The sequence below is a fragment of the Rhinatrema bivittatum genome, chromosome 17 (assembly GCF_901001135.1).
Source record: "Rhinatrema bivittatum chromosome 17, aRhiBiv1.1, whole genome shotgun sequence".
NCBI lineage: Eukaryota > Metazoa > Chordata > Amphibia > Gymnophiona > Rhinatrematidae > Rhinatrema > Rhinatrema bivittatum.
Genome location: NC_042631.1, coordinates 33,108,606 through 33,131,769, shown reverse-complemented (window position 1 = coordinate 33,131,769; position 23,164 = coordinate 33,108,606). Strand labels below are relative to the sequence as shown.

General features: G+C 46.5%; 1 protein-coding gene across 4 annotated transcripts in view; it reads right to left on the bottom strand.

Moving 5' to 3' along the window:
• DAGLA (diacylglycerol lipase alpha) overlaps nucleotides 1-23,164 on the bottom strand; it is a 210,630-nt gene that overhangs the window by 25,219 nt on the left and 162,247 nt on the right. For all 4 annotated transcript variants that reach the window (XM_029582183.1, XM_029582182.1, XM_029582184.1 and 1 more), the window contains exons 14-16: nucleotides 18,093-18,235; nucleotides 17,018-17,086; nucleotides 12,950-13,022 (exon numbers count right to left, since the gene is read on the bottom strand). In XM_029582183.1, the coding sequence (XP_029438043.1) occupies nucleotides 12,950-13,022; nucleotides 17,018-17,086; nucleotides 18,093-18,235 (285 nt within the window). The remainder of the gene's footprint in view (nucleotides 1-12,949; nucleotides 13,023-17,017; nucleotides 17,087-18,092; nucleotides 18,236-23,164) is intronic.

Sequence of the window (23,164 nt, the reverse complement as noted above, 5' to 3'; positions counted from 1 at the left end):
GTTCATATTCGCTCCCAGCTGAGTGCCTATGTCAGCACCCGAGCATCCAGATTGGTGCCCAACTGAGCACCTATCTCGCTGCTATGCCAGTGTGAAGTGGCATTCATGAAAACATTTGCCATGTTTTCTGCAGCACAGTTACTGGAAATATTAAAAAAGTACTTTCCAGAGAGTCATACTTTCACTTAACAGGGAGACCAGTTTGCTCGCTTTTATGCGCAGATCATCGGCGTGGGTTTTGAGCATGGATGCAGCTGCTTATTACACAGGCTTTGTACCATGCACAGGTAAGCGCATTTTTCCGTACGCGCACGGATTTCTGCACGCAAATCGTTTGCATAATTTACGTTTTTTCACATCCTGTGGAAGCGGCAGCTTCAGCCGCGCGCGGTGATCAAAACCCACGTGTCTTATTACATCGGCCTTGTTTTTTTTAATAGGTCTTTTGGCCATCAACTTGACTGGTAATGGTTTAGAATTTATGTCATAGTTAAACAGAACCAAAATTTGCTGTCTAAGAAATCGTCTTTCATTACTCCTCATTCCCCTCCACCCATCTGCCACAAACTATGCCAGCATCCTTCTGGAGCCCTTCCAGTGCGACTCTGGTGGGCTGGCAGGTGTTGCTAGAGAGTAGGTATCAAGGACTTTTCCCTTTTTCAAGGTTTGGCACAATGCCAGTTTTATCTAGCCTGTGGTGCAGGCACACAAATCAGGAAATTATCCACATCTCCTGAATGGGAAACAGGGCCATCTCTACTTCCTTACTAACCAGCAACTTTCAGGCAGGAGAGTTCTACTCTAGCTCAGAATTAACAGACTATTATATTCTATCAATACCATAACTAACGTTAACCAGCTAAAACCCCAAACACCACATCAGGCCAGGCCAGCAGGGCCAATTCCCCACCTCCCTAACTCCCAAAATACTTAAGTCGGCATATAGCACCCAATCCCATTCCTAACTCCCAAATATATCATTTAAAAAAGCACCTGCCCGAGGAGCTTCCTACCCTCCTATTATGAAAATTGCAGGCCTGGCTCCAGCCCCTTCCTGCCTTCCACCCTACTCATCTGGAGCCCCTCACATCCACTCTCCCACCCCACTCAGAACCCCCAAAACCTGCAAGGCCAACAAGAGCACTGTAGATTCTCCTGGTGATGCGTCGGCCATACTGGAGCATATGCAAACCAACGTTGCTATCTGAGTTTTACCCGACAGTGACATTGGTAGCACATGCTATCAGCAACTGTAGGAGGGTGAATGGCAAAGTTATCCAGGTAAAGATATCCAAATAACTTTTTAGCCACATATATTCAGTAGAATATTTCTCCTGCAGAATATTAGGATAAAATTACTCTAGTGGATAAGGGCCAGTTAGTGTATCTAAATTCAAGTCAAGCCAATGAAAGTAGAGGGTCATTATGAAACTGTAATTGCTGGTGTCCAAGGACAGTGTTTCAATAGTTGCACTGATGTGCCATATAACCTGTCCCATTCCAAGCTTGTGACCTTGGGCAAGTCACTTTACCCTCTGTTGCCTCAGGTATAAAATTAGATCATAAGCCCTGTGGGGATAGGGAAATACCTATAGTATCTGAATGCAATCTGCTATGAAATTCCAAAAAGTGGAATCCTCTCTTGAGGTAAGCTTCCAGCTTTCAGACCCACACATCTTTCAGTGTGGCAGACCCTATCACCGGAATGGTGATTTTCTTGGTCACTGTCGAGATTGAGACGTCAACTCTCGGAATCAACAAATGTTCGAGTGCCTCCTCCAGCATAGGGTACAACCTCACCATTGCCCTTCCAACTTGCAGACCAGTCTGTGGGGTGGCCCACTCCCTGACAACAAACTTCTTTACTGATTTGTGGAAGGGAAAGGCCTTAGCTGGACCTCTCAAGCCGTCCATGACGGGGTCCACTCTGTCCTGGTCCGATTCCTCCTGAGGAAGTTTTATGCCTAACTCTTTAAGTACATGTGGAATCTAGGATCACAATTCTTCCCTGCAAAATAGATGGACCACCTTAGGGATGTCCCTTTGACCACCAGCACCTCTTCCGGATCAGGATCCAAGTTCTGTGTGGTCTTTGCCCCGGAAACCCATCCAGTGCACCAGTGTCACCTTTGGAGTCTTCAGACCCCTTGATGGGGGTCACTGTGCTGCCCAACCAAGCCATGCATCATCCAGATGCTAGCCAATGCCTTCTTGTTGGTCACCTTGGGCCATTTAGCAGGCTTTGAGCCACTTTGCAGCTGACCCTGGGTACGCAAGCACTTCTCCCCTGCTGCTTTTCTAGCCAGACAGGCTCTGTGGAGAAGTAACACAAAATTTGAGGAAAAGGCCTGAGAATCCTCAGATTCCTCCTGCATGCAGGCTTCCTCGACCTCAGAGGCTTCCTGCTTCTCCGCATGAATCTGCATGGCCGGCACTAAGGGAGGAGGGGAATCCTCTGTCTCCCCAGGAGCCTCTGCGAATGCACCCAAGATGGCTGTAATTCCCGTGCTCACAGGAAAAAGGATCTGTGGCAGCTCCCAAAGAGTGCGATGGTCTTTTATGCGCAGAGTCAGAATGTACACTATTATGCGCAGAAACTGTAGGCATCGAAATGAAGCATGCACAGTCTAGGATGGCCAACTGCCCAGTTTTAGACCGGACAGCCCAGTTTTCTAGCTTGTTGTACATTGCCCGGACAGAGTAGGAGGAGAGTTTAATCCGAGCCGGGAAGACAGGAAGGTTATTGGAGCATGGCCAGGTTACCACCACTTACTGTAAAACTTGGTCAGGCAAGGCCAGGGGCCGATAAGTGGTGGTAACCTGGCAGCGCTCCAATCACCTTCCTGTCTTCGGGGCTCAGATTAAACTCTCCTCCTACTCTCTCTCTCTAAAAGCTGCGGTGTTGACGTGCCACTTCACTTTTCACTCCAGACTGCAGGTTCTACATTTCTACCATCTACTGGAGACACAGAAATGCTGAGGGAGTGCAGGTGGCAGACTAGGTTAAGTTGCAGTGTCAGTAAAGCTTTTCTTCTCTGTCTCCATCTGCTGGCAGGGAGGCAAAACCCAGGAGTCTGGATTTATCTGGAGTATGAACCGGAATTACTGTTTCTCTAAGCATAAACATCCCTAACACAATCTTGTGAATGGAATTAGCTGGCTAAGAGTTGTTTGTTGTGGGGGAAAAATAAAAATATCAACTGGGCACAAGGCAGGAAATAGTAAACACCAGGAAAAACCATTCTCATAGGCATGGACCGAGGCAACTGTTACCTCCTCGCCCTACTCGACATCTCAGCTGCCTTTGATACCATCAACCACAACCTCCTCATCAACCGGCTATCCGAAATAGGCATCTCAGGCCTAGCCCTACTATGGTTTAAATCCTACTTATCTAACAGAAAGTTCTCCGTCAAGATAGGAAACGCCAACTCCACACTCTACCCCTTGTCTCAAGGTGTCCCACAAGGCTCCTCCCTCTCCTCCACCCTTTTCAACATTTATCTCACACCTCTATGTCAGCTCCTCACAGACCTCGGCCTCAAATTCTACCTCTATGCAGATGACGTTCAAATCGTCATTCCCATTCACAACTCTCTCTCAGATGCCCTTGCCTTCTGGAACACATGTCTTGCCAACATAAATGACTTCCTCACCAACATCCACCTCGCTCTAAACTCCTCCAAAACAGAGTTGCTCCTTATCTCTCCTCACCTCCCTCCCAAACCACCAATCTCCAACGATCCAGCTTTCAACGTCATAACACCCCAACCCACAGTAAGAGACCTTGGGGTTATCATAGATCAACAACTCAATCTCAAAAAACAGATCAACTCCATCCTCAAAGAAGGTTTCTTCAAGCTTCACATCCTGAAGAAACTCAGACCCCTCCTCCACTATCATGACTTCCGGACCATCGTCCAAGCCACCCTTTCCTCAAAGCTGGACTACTGTAATGCCCTCTTCCTCGGCCTACCCTCCTCCACCACCAAGCCCTTCCAAATGCTCCAGAATGTCATCACCAACTCAAGGAAAGCTGATCACATTACCCCTATACTCAAAGAACTCCACTGGCTCCCCATCACATCCCGAATTCTCTTCAAAATTCTAACCATAGTGCACAAGTCCATCCACTCGCACAATTCCAATTGGTTGGATGAACCCTTTCGTCCTATACGCACTGAACGACCCACTCGCACTGTCAACAAAGGCACCCTCTCCATTCCCCCTTTGAAAAAAGCCCACCTCTCCTCTACTAGGGACCGTGCACTATCCATTGCAGGCCCTAAACAATGGAACGCCCTCCCTACCACTCTCAGGCTAGAGCCATGTTACGCCAAGTTCAGAAAAAAACTTAAAACAAGCCTACCCTGATTAAGTACACTGACTTCCGCAAGTAGCTTGCCTACGCCTTGTATATTCCTGTAAATAGTCCGTTGCAGTTTTATTTATTGCTTTAATTCCTCCACCTCCTGCTCTTTGTATACTCCTCCTTGTTCGCCCTCCCTGTTCATTGTAATTTCTGCCTTTAAAGTTACATTGTAAACCGGTATGATGTATGCATACTAATACCGGTATATAAAAGTTTTTAAATAAATAAATAAATAAATTCCCTCTCTTTTCACTATGTGAAGTTGGTACGGAGTTTTCAAATCCAGAATGGGTCTGAGTCTTCCGTCTTCTGGGGCACTGAGACGAATAGGAAATATAATCCATGCCCTTTCTCTTGCAGCAGAATAGGTTTGACTGTATGAACCATTAAGAAAAGTCTCAGGCGCTACAGATGAACTAAAACTCTGCATGCCATTTTTTTCTTTTGGTGGGGGTGGGCGGGGAGGGAGTTTCCAAAATAGCTAACAACCTTGACTACCTAGCTGTCAGAGGCAATTAGGAGTAAACAATTTGTACAATTCCTCAGCCACTCCCGACTGACTGGTCCTCTGGAATGGGACACTGGCTAGGATATTATAACAGTGTGCCAGTTGTCCCACCCAAAACCCTTTAGGCAGAAAATTTTTCTGAAAAGATGTTTTCTGTTTTTATGTTTATTTGCCAGATTAAAAATTAAAAAAACATCTAAAATATTGTACATTCATCGCTTTGGAATAAATACATGAAAAGCATTATATATGGTGGGAACCTCCCAATTCCCCAAATGGCTTTCCTTTGAAGCTTTACATTGTCCACGGTCACAGAGTGTATATCTACGTGCTCAACAGGTCAACTACGGCCACAGAATGGCCAAAAAAAAAAAAAGAGACTGCTCAGCTCACAACTACAGACACTGTCTACAGAAACAGGGAATTAATAAAACAAAACAAACAGAGAAACTAGGATCAGATTTCTCTCCTATTTGTTAACAGCTACATTGTACAAAAGTAACAATTAAAATACATGTGCATATATTGGATAGATGGTAACAGATATAAAAAGGGGTTGAATTAACACAAGCTTTGAAGGTTGGGAGCAGTAGTGCTAATTGCCAAGTTTTCCATCTCGTCTCTTATCCATGTATACATTTTTCATATATATATTCATAGTTCAATCATTTAAAAAAAAAAAAAAAAATCTACTAGAGTGGAGTCTCTCTCTCAGTTACCTCACGCTGGTGTCAGATATGGCTGAGGATCCATACTGTGAACTCTTAAGCAGTTTCCTTGGGAAATTTAAATAGGAGTATGGGACTAGGTATGTAAGTGGATCTTATTGTGCAGGGAGAGAAGGGACAGGGAAAACAGCACGTTTTTTTTTTTTTAAATACAGTTATCTATATTTTTGTGATTGTAGCCTCAATCCCCAGGCCAGATCAGCATCTCAGCGAAAGAAAAAAAGAAAAAGAAAAAGAAAGAAAGAAAGAAAGTTTCTCTCCAAGTCCCCTTCCCTGGACAATCGCATTCACCCTACACACCTGTTGCCCTAGGAAACTCCTCAAGAGTTTGCAGCTTGAACGCTGCTCGGCCATTTCTGATCCAAGTTTGACTTAAGAAAATGCGAGATATACTCTTGACTCTAGAAAGAATTTATTTGTATTTCTTTTTTTTTCAATATGATTGAATTATGACTCCATATAAAAGATGCATGGACAGTAGCCAGGGTTGAAACCTTGATGATCAGCACTACTGCTCCCAATTTTCAAACTTGTGCTAATTTATGCCCTTTTTTTTTGTCTGTTATAAAAACCAACAAAATGCTGGATAAAAAGAAATAACGAATGAAGATTAGAAATGAACATGTACTACAAAAGGATGTAGATTTGGAAAGGGATACACAGGAACTGAAGCTTGCTAGTTAGATACGCTAACTTTGAAAACGTTTTCTAGCTTGGGACAAGCTCGGCTTATGTGGCATCCTTGAGACTAGTCAGGATGCTTGGCTTTTAGAAAAAAAAAATTTATTCTTGCTCCATCATGCACAAAATGCCCTTAAGGATCAACAAAAATCACCCAGAATTTATCATAGAAACCCTTTACTATTAAAAAACAAAAATACATATCTCTAGAATACACATGCAATGTCCGTCTGTCTGTGACTGCAAAGCTTTTAAACTATAAAGATGCAAATTAGGTACAAAATGAAAAGGTTTTACTTGAGGAGGTGCATACAGGATTTTGGCTGATCCTCTCCTCCTCCCTTCTATGGGCCACATGTACGTTGTGTGTCAATGGGAAAAAAAGCTTTGTACATCTAGTCAAAACCAAAGGTGATGAAATTTTGAAATAAAGGGCAAAAAAAGAAAATTATTTCTTACCCGCTAATTTTCGTTCCTGTAGTACCAAGGATCAGTCCAGACTGTGGGTTATGCTCCCAGTCCAGCAGGTGGAGTCAGAAGCAAAAATTCGAGGGGAGGTCCTATATGACCCCACTCCTTGTGCCTCAATCCTCAGTAACAAGACTTTCAAAGCCAAAGAGAAGAGACAGAGGGATCAAAAAAGATAACTGTTCAACAATTATGAACGAAGAATAAAAACTGGTTAAACCCACAACGGAACTTGTAAACCAAAAAAACTGTGAGAAAACAGTAAGTCCTGGAGCCCCAGGATGAGATAGAATAAATAGATAATAAGTAGGAACAAAGAGCAGAGGCTTATCCCATTACAAACCCAAGAAATCCAGGGAGGGTGTCTGGACTGATCCTTGGTACTACAGGAACGAAAATTAGCGGGTAAGAAATAATTTTCTTTTCCCTGTACGTACCAGGATCAGTCCAGACTGTGGGATGTACCAAAGCTTCCCCTACTCCGGGTGGGCCGAAAACAGCCCTGCTCTCAAAACACTATCTCCAAAAGATCCGAAACTCGGAGCCCGAACATCCAAGCGATAGTGCTTAGAGAAAGTATGTAGTGATTTCCAGGTGGCCGCTCTACAAATTTCCTGAGAGGACACCGATGAACTTTCTGCCCAAGAGGCAGCTTGTGCTCGAAGAGAGTGTGCTTTAACACCTAGAGGTGGCTGACGTCCTTTTCCAATATATGCCGATGCGATCGCACCTTTTAGCCATCGAGCGATGGTTGTCTTAGAAGCCATCTGACCTTTTCTGGGGCCTGACCATAGAACAAAAAGATGATCCGAAAGACGGAAGTCATTGGTGAGAGCTAAGTACTGCATTAGACATCTCTTGACATCCAGATTGCGAAGCTGTCTGGGATCTGATGACAAGAAAGAAGGAAGTTCCACAGATTGATTCAAGTGGAAAGAAGAAACCACCTTGGGGAGAAAAGAAGGTACTGTCCTTATGGAAACACCTTCCTCAGAGAAACGGAGGAAAGGTTCTCGGCAGGACAAGGCCTGGAGCTCCGAGATACGACGAGCAGAAGTTATAGCTACCAAAAAGACAGTCTTTAGGGTAAGGTCCTTGACAGTGGCTGCGTGTAAAGGCTCAAACGGAGGACCTCCTAGAACTTCGAGTACCAAGTTAAGACTCCAAGAAGGACAGGGCGATTTGAAAGGAGGCTTCAGCTGAGGAACGCCTCTGAGAAAACGAAGAATATCTGGGTGAGAAGAAAGCGGCGAAAGAGTCCCCGTGTGCAACAAGGCTCCTAACGCCGCCACCTGTACCCGAAGGGAATTGTATGCGAGACCCATTTCTAGTCCCGACTGAAGAAAATCTAAAACTTGAACCACAGAGGCGAGAACCGGCACAATAGTACGGACTCTACACCAATCTTCGAATACCTTCCATACCCTTATGTACGTAACTGAGGTGGAAGTCTTTCTTGCCCTTAATAAGGTGGAAATAACCGCCTCCGGATATCCTTGACGTCTCAACTTACGCCTCTCAAAAGCCAGGCCGCAAGACAAAAGCGATCTGCCTCCTCTAAAAATATAGGACCCTGTTTGAGAAGATGAGGGAGGTGACCGAGACGAATCGGTTCCTCTTGAGATAGAAGAAGCAGATCCGCAAACCATGGTCTTCTCGGCCACTCTGGCGCAACTAGGATCACAAAACCAAGGTGAGACTCTATGCGACGTAACACCCTCCCCACCAGGGGCCACGGAGGAAAAACATACAGAAGGACCTGCGTGGGCCACGGGAGGACTAGGGCATCTACTCCTTCCGCCCCGTGCTCTCTCTTGCGACTGAAAAAGCGAGGAGCTTTTGCGTTTTCGGCAGTGGCCATGAGGTCCACATGGGGAACTCCCCAGCGCTGTGTTATCAATTCCATCGCTTCCCTGGAGAGCACCCATTCTCCCGGATCCAGACGTTGACGGCTGAGAAAATCTGCTTGGACGTTGTCTACGCCTGCTATGTGAGACGCCGCCAACCGGAGCAAGTGCCGCTCCGCCCACTGCATTAGCTTTTCCGCTTCCCACGCTACTAGGCGACTCCTTGTGCCCCCCTGTCGGTTGATGTACGACACCGTGGTTGCGTTGTCCGAGAGAATCCTGACCGCCCTTCGGCGATCCATCGGAAGGAATCCCTGTAGGGCGAAACGGACTGCCCTTGTCTCCAACCGATTGATGGGCCACTGACTTTCCTCCTTCGTCCAAATGCCTTGGATGGAGCTCGACTGACATACTGCCCCCCATCCTGAGAGACTGGCATCTGTGGTAACCACCACCCAGTCCGGTGTCTCCAATGACACTCCCCTGGCAAGATACCGGGGATCTAACCACCATTGGAGGCTGAGCCGAGCCGATTGAGGAATCGGCAAGACTGCACTGTAGTCCTGAGATACCGGTTTCCACCGGGATAGAAGTGCTTTCTGTAGAGGACGAAGGTGCGCAAACGCCCACGGAACTAGGTCTATTGTAGAAGCCATAGTTCCCAGCACCTGCAAGTAGTCCCAGGCAGTCGGTACCTGGAGCAATAAGAATCGGTGAACTTGCTCTCTCAACGCTTGAGCTCGCTCTGGGCGTAAGAACACCTTGCCCTGTGCCGTGTCGAAGTGAGCACCCAGAAAATCCAAGTTCTGGGAGGGCGTAAGGTGACTCTTGTCGTAGTTGATTATCCAGCCTAACGATTGGAGCAGGGATACCACCCGATCCACGGCCTGGATCCCCTGACTTCGAGACTTTGATCTGATGAGCCAGTCGTCGAGGTACGGATGAACTAGTATTCCTTCCCGGCGAAGGGCTGCTGCTACTACGACCATAACTTTTGTGAACACTCGAGGAGCTGTAGCTAGACCAAAAGGCAATGCCTTGAACTGGAAATGCTGTCCCAGGATCTTGAAGCGAAGATATCGTTGAAAATCCGGGTGGATCGGGATATGGAGGTACGCTTCCATCAGATCTAAGGAAGCAAGATATTCCCCCCGATGGACTGCTGCTAACACCGACCTGAGTGTTTCCATGCGGAATCGTGGGACCCGGAGTGCTCTGTTGACAGTCTTGAGATCCAGAATGGGACGGAAGGTGCCCTCGTTCTTGGGTACCACGAAGTAGATTGAATAATGACCTCGTCCCAGTTCGCTGGCGGAAACTGGCCTTATTGCTCCTAAGGCACGCAAACGCTGAAGCGTGTGACGTATAGCTCGTTGCTTGTGAAGAGATCCGCAGGGGGAGAAAAGGAATCTGTCTCTGGGTGGGTGGACAAAATCCAACGCGTAACCGTTTCTTAGGATGTCCAAGACCCACTGGTCCGACATGATTCGAACCCACCTCTCGTAAAAGAGAGTGAGCCGACCGCCTACCTGAGGGATCAGCTCGTGGGGTAACCTGGCATCATTGCGCAGGTTTAGAGATTGAGCGAGGGACTGTAGAGTCTTTGCCACCTCGCCGTCCTCGAAAGGACCGATTCCATCCCTGTGAACGATAAGATGGAGTCCTTGATGTTGGCTGTTGCCTGTTCGTCCAAGCACGGCGCTGGTTCCGAGATCGGTTTCTGGAGAAGCTAAAAGATCCAGCAGAGCGAGGTCTGTCCTCCGGAAGCTTGTGTATCGCGTTCTCGTTCAGGGACTTGATTATCTGGTCCAAATCTTCACCAAAAAGGAATTTGCCCTTGAAAGGTAAAGAACCAAGGCGTGTCTTGGAAGAGGAGTCCGCCGACCAGTTGCGGAGCCACAGAAGACGGCGGGCAGACACAGCCGCCACCATAGAACGAGAGAGGACCCGGAGAAGGTCATACAGCGCGTCCGCACCGTAGGCTATCACGGATTCCAACCTATCTGCCTGTTGAGCCTCAGCAGAAGGGAGATCCTGCGAGGTAAGTAGTTGTTGAACCCAACGTAAACCAGCCCTCTGTGCTAGGGCGGTACAGATAGCCGCCCGTACTCCGAGTGCTGAAACCTCAAAAATTCTCTTCAGATGGACTTCCAATTTCCTATCCTGAAGGTCCTTCAAGGCTGTTCCGCCCGTGACTGGGATGGTAGTACTCTTAGTCACCGCAGATACAGCAGAATCCACTGCCGGAACCTTTAAGAGATCCAGAAAATCCACCGGAAGAGGATAAAGTTTATCCATGGCTCTACTGACCCTGAGGGATGCCTCTGGAGTGTCCCATTCTCTAGAGATCAGCTGTAGAAAACTAGGATGCGTAGGAAAAGCCTTGGCCAAAGGTCGCAACCCCGCAAGTAGAGGGTCACCTTTCTTCACTTTGGGATCTGAAGGCGTTGGATCCGGGGGCGGATCAATATCCATCTCCTGAAGAATATAAGGAATGAGTCCCTCTAACTCTTCCGGTTGAAAAATACGGAGTACTCTGGGATCGTCTCCCTCGACGTGAACAGAGAGATTAGGATCATCTCCAACGGGGTCCTGATTGACATCCACATCAGGCAAAACTGGAGAGACCCGCGGTGGACCAGTTAAAAGTCCGGAAGCCATCTGAGTTGAGCTTAGGGGAGGAACCAATCCCTGTGGTGAAGGTCCCCCTAGAGAAGGATCCAGCCGTGGTACCTTGGCTGGAGATGGTCCCCAGGGCAAAACCGAAGGTGAACCGCTGCTTTGCAAAAAAGCACGGTGCATCAGTACCACAAATTCAGGAGAAAAACCTGGAGGCCCCGGGGGAGGCCCACCCGGGGTCTTGCCGACTGAAAATTGGTCCCCTTGTGGTACTGGGGGAGGCAAAACCTCCGGTTGTCTAAAAATCGGGTCACCCGGTTCCTCCAAATCAGATCCAGCTTCGTCCTCAGAAAACAAAATGGCCGCCGTTTCCGCGCTCAGCGGGAACGGGGCTTGCCGCTGACGAGAGGAAGCCTCCTCTGCTTGGTCTCCTGTGCCTTCCTCCAATGGCGCGACTGCCCTAACAGAAGGTTTGCAGCCGGAGCACAGTCCCTCCTTAGAGAGATGGCTCCCTAAGCGTCCACAAGCGGAGCAGCTCGGTGTCTTCGACATGAGGTAGGAGATCCCCTCCTCCTCAGGAAGGCAGGAAAACAGGCGGCGCGGCTTAAACCTGAAGAGGTCTTGGCGAAATGAAACTTGTTCGCCCTTTCCTCCCCTATCGACCAAAAGCTACTGAGGAAAAAATAAAAAACCTCTCAGAAGCCAGCAGCCCCGGGGAATGGCGCGTCGCGGGGCCGCGGGTCGTAAAACTCTCGCAGGGCGGGAAGAGAGAGAGAGCTAGGGGAGGCACCGCAAAGTTGACAGAAAATTAAAATAATAACGCCGCCCTCCAGTGCCGAAACGAACCGGCAAGAGGTGGCTAGGAGCTGAAATAATAAATTTAAACAAGTAAATGAAAAAACACTTACCCCGTGAAGAAATAAAAGAACAAGGGAAAGGAACAGACAAAATAGAAAGTTAACAAGTTCCTCTCAACCTAGTCCCAAATAAAATAGTCTTCTATCCTATTTATATTCTTTTTTTTTTTTTTGATCCCTCAAGAACAAGAAAATAAAAGGCCTAAACGTGAAACCTGTGCTGGGGACTAAACAGTCCCCTGCTCACACCTGCTGGAGTCAGAAGATACTGAGGATTGAGGCACAAGGAGTGAGGTCATATAGGACCTCCCCTCGAATTTTTGCTTCTGACTCCACCTGCTGGACTGGGAGCATAACCCACAGTCTGGACTGATCCTGGTACGTACAGGGAACAGAGTCCTAAATATAGATGGGTAGAGAATGACAGTATTAGATTTGGGGTAGATGAACATTTCTGGGGAGAAGGGGGAATATGTTAAGACATTCATCCAGACTTCCTTCCTATGAATTTCACATTTTCTTGTTAGATATATAATTCTCCACCCTTTTTGAAGCCATGTTTTGAAAATTGATGTTTTTCAATTCAGAAAAAATGTCTCTTTTTTTTTTTTTTTTTTTAAACAGTTTTTCCAAAACTAGAAACCAAACTCCAGAAAGAACGTAAGAAACTGGAAGTATCTAAAAGTGAACAATACACACCTGAGTCATTTCATATGAAGGGGGACCCTTTTTCCCCCACCACTTAATTCTGGTTGTTTAGTGTTTTTTTTTTAAATACTGAAAAAAGCATTGGGAACGGTGACTGGGGGAATAGGCCTCATCCCAAGGAGAGAGGGTTTGGGGGAGTAAGAGTTGTCAGAAACACTCACCTTGGGTTTGTTGCTCCGTTCAAGGACATCCAGGAGGTGCCGACGAAACCCCTCCAGCTGAGAGAGACCGATTCTGGGAGAGAAACGGAACGAGAAATAAGTACAGCGAGGAGAGAAGCAGGAGAAACAGGTGAAGTCCCTGGCAACAGCGTAAGCAAAATGCTCAGGCCATCTAATGTTTGGTTTTCATCTTTTAGTAACATTGGGTTAAATAATCAGGAGACAATGGTTACTATAAAATCCAGGCTTTTGCAAATCCAATTTAGAAAAATGTTTATGAGACCCTAAGAGGTCAATTTGAAAAGCATTTACCTGGATAAAACTGACCTCCTGAAATGTGACTAACAGTCTGCATGGGCTCCATAGCATGCACACTTTCAATCACATTAAAAAGAGGCTTTCCCAGGCATATTTTCATCAGGGGCAGGAAAACAGCGTACGGACATTTGAGAATCAAACACATACCCCGTACCTTATTTTGCCTTTCTCCTCTCCACTGCCTGCAGAAAAAGCAGGTGTAAAGTATGGGCGCACTTTTAATGCATGCACTTTATATTTGCTAATTTTCAAAGAGATAAGCATAAGTAGAAAGGTAATCTTACTTAATTTCCTTTCATAGAATCCTACTACACCAATCCAGACATATGGGTTCTCTCTCCTACAAGCAGATAGAGACAAAGGACACACCTTTTTCTATGACATCTTTGGTAATTACCATGGTGCAGCTGCAGCCAAAAAAAAAAAAAAGCCAGTATTCTTATGTGAAAGCCATGGAAGAAAAAACTAACAACTGATTCAAATGCTTAAATAACATACAAAATTTGAAACACAAACTACCCTCCAAAGAAATGATACTTCCAAACTTTTCTTGGATTAATGAAAGGAAGAAAGAAAATAAGAAGTGAAAAATAAAAATCAGTTGCCTCTTAATCTCTGTAAACCAAGGTACATCGCTTCAAAGACTGTTCAGGCCCAACTTCCTGTCCTGGACTGGTGTAGCAGGATTCAAGGAAAGGAAATCATCAAGTAAGACTAAATTTATTCTTCCTTATCATCCTGCTACACCAATACAGACATGTGGGAAGTACCCATTTAATTTGGGAGGGATGACATCAGAGCTGCCCTGAGAACACCAGCTCCAAGGCTGTGTCTTCTTTTGCATAAACATACAGACAAATATTTGTGAAAGAACGTAATGAAAACCAAGTGACTAACTTACAAATATTCTCAAGGGCAAGAGTGGAAGCTCCACCCAAGAAGAAATTTGAGTTTTCACAGTGTGTGCCCAAAGGACCTCCAGGGGCTACCATCCTTTCTACAAATAAGCTCAGTTAACTGTTTTTTATTTAAACCATCTAGCCAAAAAGGCTTTAGAAGCTGTGCCACCTTTATAAAGCCCTGCAATTAATCTATTAGATTTGCAAAAAAAAAATTATGCTGCTAAATACCTAAGAAGAATCCAATGCTCATCCTGAGTGACCTTTTTCCTACCAATTCCTTCCTGAATAGATTGTAGCCCAGTATATCCCAGTCATGGTTTTCCATGTACCATGCCTCTGTGACAGCCACTGCATCCAAGTCAGCTTTTTCCATGATGACCTTTAGATCCAGGACCTTTCTTCTCATACCGTGAGCATTAGTGTATATAGCTTTCCAGATTTTCCCCATTTCTATGCAAGTATTTAAAATTTTACTTACCTTATAACTTTGTTCACCCATCCCCCACCAATCCTAGTTTAAAAGCCCTCCTCAATAGATCTGCCAGTCTGTGCTGGAAGACACTGCACCCCTGTTCTTCAACATGTGTGGTCCCCCCAACTCTGCTCAGCAGGCCATGAAACATCACCACATGGGTCCAGGAAGTTGACAAGTGTTTCTGCTTTTCATCCATAATTTTACCTGTTCAGATCACTATCGGTAATGTATATGTAGCTCGGACGCTTGCACTGAGTACAGCAGCTCCCTGAAAGAGGCTTTGGAACAAGATATTATGGGATAAGGATGAGAAGGGGTAGACTCAGAAGTAATCTAAGGAAATATATTTCTTTGCAGAGAGGTTAGTGGATGACTGGAACAGCCTTCCTGAGGAGGTGGTAGAGACTATGAAAGTATCTGAATTCAAGAAAGCATGGGACAAGCACAGGGGATCTCTGAGGGAGTGGAAGGGATTGTAAAGCTGAATTAGTCGGTGTGGATGGGCAGATTCGATAGGCCATACCGTCATTTTCTGCCATCACCTTTCTATGTATTTATGTTTCTAAATAGGCTCTTATTGCGACCCCCATATCCAGTGGCTGAAATGGCCAAGGCAGAGCCATGACCCGTGACAGCTGCGGGGCCCCCCCTCCGCCAGGACTCTGTAAACACAGGTGGCCTGTTGTAAAATGACAAAGAAAAACAAAAATTCTGGGGATAAATCCCATAGAGAAAAAGGGCAGGGGGTTGGTATAGCTTCAGAACAGGTTTCTCCCACATGCCCCCTTCTCAGGGGACACAAGGTCTCACCTTGGGCGGAGAAGTGGATGGAAATGACCCATGGGATATGTATAAAATAGCAGTCAGTCATTCCCACTAAAACGGCCACCTCTGAGGAGGAAATAAAAAAAAAAGACTCCAGCGCCGGACTCGAAAGCTGCTGCGCCTGGATCAGAGAGATGGACTGCGAGCACTGCCAAACTTGTGCTGCAGGCTTAAGGGCCTGTGCAGGGTCCTCCAAAGAAATTCCTGCTGCCAATGCACCACAGCAGCTACAGCAGCTCACACGAGCTCCAACGCAGACCAGGCTCCTTTACCACATGGTTAGAAGCTGTGCAGAAATACTGCAGGCCCGAAGACAAGGAGGAGACTGATGGCTGGTGGGCCCTCCTCCCTAACTGGTTCACAAAGATACCCTGCACCCCAACCCACTCCATATACTGGAGATTTACCCCCCTCTAGAGTTGCCTTGCTTCAACAGAAGCAGCTGATCTCCTCACCTTTCTCCATATTCTTGTTGGTTTTTTTTAAATAAATTAAAGCGAAAAGGGGGAGAAGAAAACTCCCAACAGAAGCGCCTCCTGAGCCAAAATCATGCGCCCATCCTCTGGGGTTGGAAAGCCTTTCACAGGGCTCACTTAACTGGGAAGACTGCAGTTTGCTGTCAAAGCAGAAAGGGCCAAACAAACACAGAACTGAGCAAAATGTCTCCACTGGTCCGGGTAAAGGCCAAAGCCTGGAAAGCAAGTTCCTGCTCCACCAGACCAGCATTGTCCTGCCATCTGCTGGAGACAGAGAATATTGGCTTTTTTGGTGGAGCGGCACCATGGTAGCTATTAGTAATGATGTCACAGAAAAAGGTATGTCCTCTGCTAGAAGGGGGAGAAAACCCATATCTGGACTGGTGTAGCAGGATAAGGAAAGCATGCTTACGACTATATGGGCGATTGAAACTTGCCTCCTAAATGTGTGGGATTTATCCTTCTGTATGAGATGCGCACAAATCTGAGATAGAGTGAAATGCTTAGTTTTCAACACCACCTTGGCCAGGACTAACAATCTGTATTGAACTTAGGAAACACTGCAGCTAGACGCCCATCTTGTGACACGAAAGGGAGATTAAGAAATTACAGAAAGATGTCTGAAGTTTTACATGGATATTGATGCTGCTCCTCTTTGATGTTGGATCTATTTGAAATGAGAAATGCCACAGTGGAGATATTTTCAAATAGTGACCATTCTATATAACACACATCTGAGATGTAGCACACGAAAGGGAAAGAGAGGGGCAGATGGTAATACACGACAAAATCAACATTTAAACAGTTTATCCCGCTAAGTCCCTGGACTTAGCGGGATAAACTGCAGGATTTGAAATCCTGCCAGTCTCACTGCCTCTGACTTTGCCATCTAAGTCCGACGTGGACCTGGGGCATTAAACTTAAATTTAAGTAACTCTGAGATAGCTGGGTATTTTCAGCAATGCATCCACACCACTGAATATCCAGTCCGAGTTAGCTAACGTAACCAGACACTTCCCAGCATGCAGTGATATGAGTAATAACTGCTAATATTGAAGACTTCCTCACTTGCCTGGGGACAAGGTCTTTACCAAGAACAACCGAGGTCACAAACTCTTTGGAGTACTCCATAGCGTCCTCACTGAAAGAGAAACAAAAATCAAAGTAGCAGCAGGGGAAGGTGAGTGCCTCCCATCTCTCTTCTGACCCTGATAACAGAGGTTCCAGTGGTACTAAAGGAACTACATTTCTCAATACATTAAGTTTCTCACGGACATTACAGATCACAGAGGCAAATTAACCTTTGCCTGGTCTCTCATCAGTTCTGTATGTTCTAACAGGCAGCATTTGCTGTATAAAGAGGTGCTAGACATTCTTAGGCTGATCTTAGAGTCTTCTCATTTACATGCAAAAGGCGGCTGAATGACTTCAGCATCCCATGGATGCAACAGGGAAAACTTCTGTATTTGGCGCGTTCCTCACATCTCCTATTAACAAATTATGGGCGAACGAAGGGCAAACAGTGAAAAACAAAACAAACAAACCACGGATAACACTTCCGTGGTCTGAACAGTTAAATGGCAAACAATTGGGAATATTTTGGGGCTTTTCCCAAGTAATAGCAAGCTTCTGTGTTCTGAGGCAATGTCTTTTCAGATAGGCCTTCCCCTAAGACGAGGGACTGTGTTATACGCAACAGGGACACAACCGCGTCTTGAGCCTTTTCACAAATGGGTTTTCCTATGCTGGGTCCCCAATGCTATATTAATTGCAAACTCTGACTGGACTGTATAAACTGTCATAACGCCACTAATTCATTTAAAAATTTATTGTGATCCACCCAGAGATCAACTTTGGGAAGAGAGAGAATATCAAATATTAACATATTAATTAATTCAATGAATATATTTAGCAGCCCCATAATCTACCCCAGTCATGATAAGGAGAGAGAACCTCCCATGAGGCTGAGTTTACCTGCAGTCATCTTGACAACAGGAGATGCTCAGCAGCTGGGAAGCGGGAGCCTAAGGCTTGACTGGCATTAGAACTGGTCATTCTAGCTATCAATTCCATATCCCCACCACTATTTACTGGTGAGAAACAATGTCATCATGAAGGGCCCTCAACTCCCCAGCGACTGTCCTTACCTGAGCAGTCCTCCAGGTGGTGAATAGGCATAACACTTTAAAGATGGGTACTGTGGGCGCAAGAGGAAGGAAAGGATGGCAGCCGTTCCTGCCCCTAATGAGTGCCCCACCACAATTAGGCCATAATGTTTGGTTCCTCTTCCCTGTGAAACAAACACAAATTCAGCTGTCTGAAAAGCTACAACCACCGTCCCAACCTCACTGTGAACATTCTGGCTGCATCTTCCTCACTGCAAAATCCTTCACTGCATCTTCTGCTCAATTCTTCCGTATTGACCGCAAAACCGCCTGACTTTAACATCTTCTGTTTCCAGCCTCTTGATCAAAACCATTGACTTCCCCACTGTAGTAAAGGAAAATTGGCTCTTACCTGCTCATTTCCATTCTGTAATAACCACAGATCAGTCCAGAGAAGTGGGGTTTTGCATCCCTACCAGCAGATGGAAGCAGAGAATAAAACGTTGAGGCACTGCTACATATCCAAGGGTGCCACCTGCAGACCCTCAATATTGACCTGTACCCAAGCCAACATTAATCCTTAAAAACCCCATTCTAGGGTGAACAGGCAACTTGGGGTTGGAATCCCCAGAACCGCAGCCTTCTTATATGTTCAGAAATTTAAAACAGTCTGACCTCAACATAAGCTCAAACTGCAACATGAAAACATGGTACACCGACTAATGGGAAATTAAGTCTTTCAGCAATGACGGGGTGGGTCTCTGGACTGATCTGTGGTATTACAGGAATGAAAATTAGCAGGTAAGAACCATTTTTCCTTTCCTGTTCATACCCAGATCAGTCCAGACAAGTGGAATGTACCCAAGGATCCCTAAAACTGGGCAGGAACTTGAAAGACCCACATAAAGAACACTCTTAAAAGGACACCTCGTCCTGGGCCCGCACATCCACACTGTAGCCCTATAAATTTCCTGAGTAGACAACAATTGACACTCTGCCCAGGAGGCCGCCTGCGCTCTCGTAGAATGCACTTTCAGTCCCACTGGAACTGTGTGACCCTTACAAATATAAGCAAATGATCTCCTTCAGCCAACGAGGAATCGAAGCTTTAGAGGCCTTAACCCCTTTCTTCGCATCAGCAAGCAACACAAAAAGGTGATCTGATCGCTGAAAACCATTAGTAACCTTCAGATACCGCAACAGAATCCAAAAGATGCAGCTAGCTATCCCTGAAGGGAATCCTTAGACCACTCCTGAAGACCGGAAGATCCACTTTCTGATTAACATGAAAAAATGACAACACCTTCAGTAAGAAAGAGGGGACCATTTGCAATGATATTCCGTCATTAGTGATGTGCAAAAAAGGATCCCTGCAAGACAGCGCCTGTAATTCTGAAATCTGTCTGGCTGAGCATATGGCTACCAGACACAGTGTCTTCAAAGTCAGATCCTTCAAAGTTGCTCTTCTTAAAGGCTCAAAAAGGAACACCACAGAGCCCTCGCAGAACTATAGTGAGGTTCCAATCCGGACATAACTTCTGAACCGAAGGGCACAAATGATTAACCCCCTGTCAAGAACTGAGCCACCTCAGGATGGGAGGCCAAAATCTTCCCCACAATCTGCTCCTAAGGGAACCCAAGTGGAGTGAACTCTAGGCCAGACCTTAGGTAGAATATCCACAGCCAGGGGATCCAATCACTGTTGCAGACACCGTGACTCAGAAAAGCCTCCAGACCCTGACATACGCCAGGGACGTAGAGGACCTCTGAGCTTGGAGGTGTGTGGAAATCACCAGATCTGAATAGCCTGTCAGGCACAAATGCCACCTCTCACGCCAAGTCATGAGACAGAAATGATCCTCCGGATCTGAAATATGGGATCCTGCCAATGCAAGCCTGGCAGGTGGGCTAACTTGAGGGGTCCCTCTACTGCGAGATGTACCCGATCCGCGAACCATGGTCGCCATGGCCACTCCAGTGCCACTAGCACCACCGTCCCTGGAGGTGACTATGTGCCACAGAACTGGACAGGTGAGTGGCCAGGAAGGGAACAGTGTCCAGACCCACAGTGCCGACCTCTCTTCTGTGACTGAAAAATCTCACCATCTTTGCACTGGCATGTGTCACCACAAGATCCAGCTGGGAAACGCCCCACTTAGCACAGATGTGATCCCAGCTTCCCAGCAACTCCTATTTTCTAGGATCCATCTGCTGTCTGCTTAGGAAGTCTGCTTACATGTTGTCCACACCTGTGACATGAGAAGCTGCCAATCCATCAAGATGGCTCTCAGCCCAAACAAACAACTGTCGAGTTTCCAGAGCCATCACATGACTCCTCGTCTCTTCTTGCCGATCGATGTATACCACCATCGACACATTGTCCGAGAAAATGCGAACCATCCACCTGGACAAGATTGCCTTCTGCAATGGACTCATGTGTGCGAAGGTCCACGGAACCAAATCCAACAAGGAAGCCATGGACTCTAGGACTTGCAAAGCGTCCCAAATCATTGGCACCGACCGACGAAGCAGACGTGTTACCTGCACCTGTAACTCAGACAACTTGACCGAAGTCAGGAACACCCTGCCTCTCTGGGTATCGAAAAGTGCCCCCAGATACTCTAACGACTGGGTCAGCACTAAGTGACTATTCACCAAATCTATCACCCAATCTAGCGACCGCAAAATGTTCCTAACTCGCTGGAGTGACCGAACGCAATCTTCCTGCATCTTCATTCAAATAAGCCAATCGTCCAGATATGGCTGGACCAAAATCCCTTTGCGCCGTAAGGCTGCAGCCGCCACCATCACTTTTGTGAAGGTTTGTGGGGCAGTGGCCAAGTTGAAAAGAAGAGCCTGGAACTGGAAATGCTGACCCAGCAACATGACCCAAAGGAACTTCCGATGGTCCTTCCGAATGGAAATATGGAGCTACGTCAATGTCAGTGGGACATCCAGAGGAACACTATATGGTGTAGCCATCTCCTATCACCTCCAGATCCACCTGATCTGTCAAGATCTTGGACCATTCCTCGTAAGAAGAGGGTCAATCTCCCTCCGATGATCTCCACAGAGAAGGGGATTAGGCTGGCCTCCTTGCAATGCTTCATTTCCTCCGGCCCCTTGACATGAGTTATCACGGCCAGGCCTTCGTGCCCTCGAAAAGGACTTCTGCCATCCTGAGCCTTGCGAGGAAAAAGCAGCATTCCTGTGGGGACGACATCTCCTTGCATCTCTGACATGAGAGCAAGATGGAAAACGTCTCTTGCTGGTCTTCCTAAACTCCGGCATCTACAGAGCTGAGACTTGGGCCCCTCCGAGCTGCCATCGCAGAACATACATTCCTGGCAAAGGCCTACGAAACAATACAGTGCATCTGCCACATAGGCCACCCTGCTTTCCAAGTGGGTTGCATGCCTAGAATCGGCCGAAGAAACGGCATCCTTTCTCCTGCACCCTGGAAAGGAAGGCTAGTTGCATCTAGCTATGCCACAAGTTCAAACATCTCCAACTTCCAGTGTGAAGTATCCTTGAATGCAGCTGACCCACTTACAGGAACAGAAGTCTTCTTGGCCACTTTTGGCAGCCTCAAGATCTCCAAGCTCTCCTCAGGCTCTCCTCAGGCAAACTTTGCCATTGCCTTCCAAAGTATCGCACTTCCGGAATACCAGCTTGCTTATCATTATAGTCACAGGAAAATATCTCCGGGGAACCCCGCAGACCATCCAGGACCAGGTCCCCCCTTCATTGTTCATGCAGGAGAATTTGATCTTAATCCACCGTTCATCCAGAACCTGAGGGATGAAAGGGTGTACCCCCTCTGTCCAGAATGAGCGAGCCTTTCTAAGGTCATCCTTTTCCACTACTGGGGTCTCCTGTGGAACCAACCGAGGTCCCTGTCTGCATCTGGAACTCCATTCCTCAGATGAACTCTTTACCCCTCCCCCCAGGGTACTCTGCAAGCACCTCTTGAGGAGCATCAGAATCCAAGAAGGGCCTCCCCAGAGGCCTAAATGGTGAAAAAAACTGCCCGACTTCCCTGTGGGCACTTCCGCCGGGTGCTAGCCTTGTGAACCAGTGGCTGCTTTTCCTCCTGCTCCCCGCCTGGCCAAAAAATGCCAAATGCATTCGCAGGGCAAAGTCTGCAGAGAAGGACTCAGACTCACTGTTGAAAAACAGCTACCATCTCCTCTGCCAGCTCCTCCCACATTAACTCAGGTTTCAGAAATGCTCTAAACAAGTGGGTACCGAGGAGGTGGGGAACTTTTGGCCTTCCCTGAACCATTTGGTCTCCTACCACATGGAGACAACATGGCCACCACTGACTCTGCATCCATGCAGGCCTCCCTGCCGGCCTGTAAAAGAGCGGAGAAATCGCCTCCCCTCAGTGTCCGATGAGCCTCCTACCAATCACAGTTTCTCTACAAAATACCCTAGAATTCTGGAACAAATGCCTCCAATCCATCAACAACCTTCTAATGAGCCTTAACCTAATTCTCAATACCAACAAGACGGAAATACTGTTGATAACACAAGACGGTAAACCTACGATGTCTAACTCGCACAATAATCAAGCATCCTTTTCAGCTCAAGTCCGAAAGTTCGGAGTCATCCTAGACAAACAGTTAAACCTAAAAAAATTCATTAATAATACCACAAAAGAAGGCTTCTTTAAACTACAAATCCTAAAACGGATTAAACCACTCCTCCATTTCCAAGACTATCATACAGTTCTCCAGGCAATTATCTTCTCAAAAATCGACTACTGTAATTCTCTTCTACTCGGCCTCCCGACTAATACCATTAAACCCTTTCAAATGCTCCAAAACGCATCAGCAAGAATTCTGTCTAAGACCAAAAAAAGAGAACATATTACACCTGTATTGAAGAATCTACACTGGCTCCCAATTAAGTACAGAATCACCTACAAAGTGTTAACTATCATACACAAATCCATACACAACCTCATCCCTCTGGACCTCAATATACCTTTTCGACTGCACATATCATCCAGACCGGTAAGAGCAGCATATAGAGACTCTCTCTTCGCTCCACCCATCAAATCCTCTCTAAACAAAAGAGCTTTATCCACAGCAGGCCCCGCAGAATGGAAC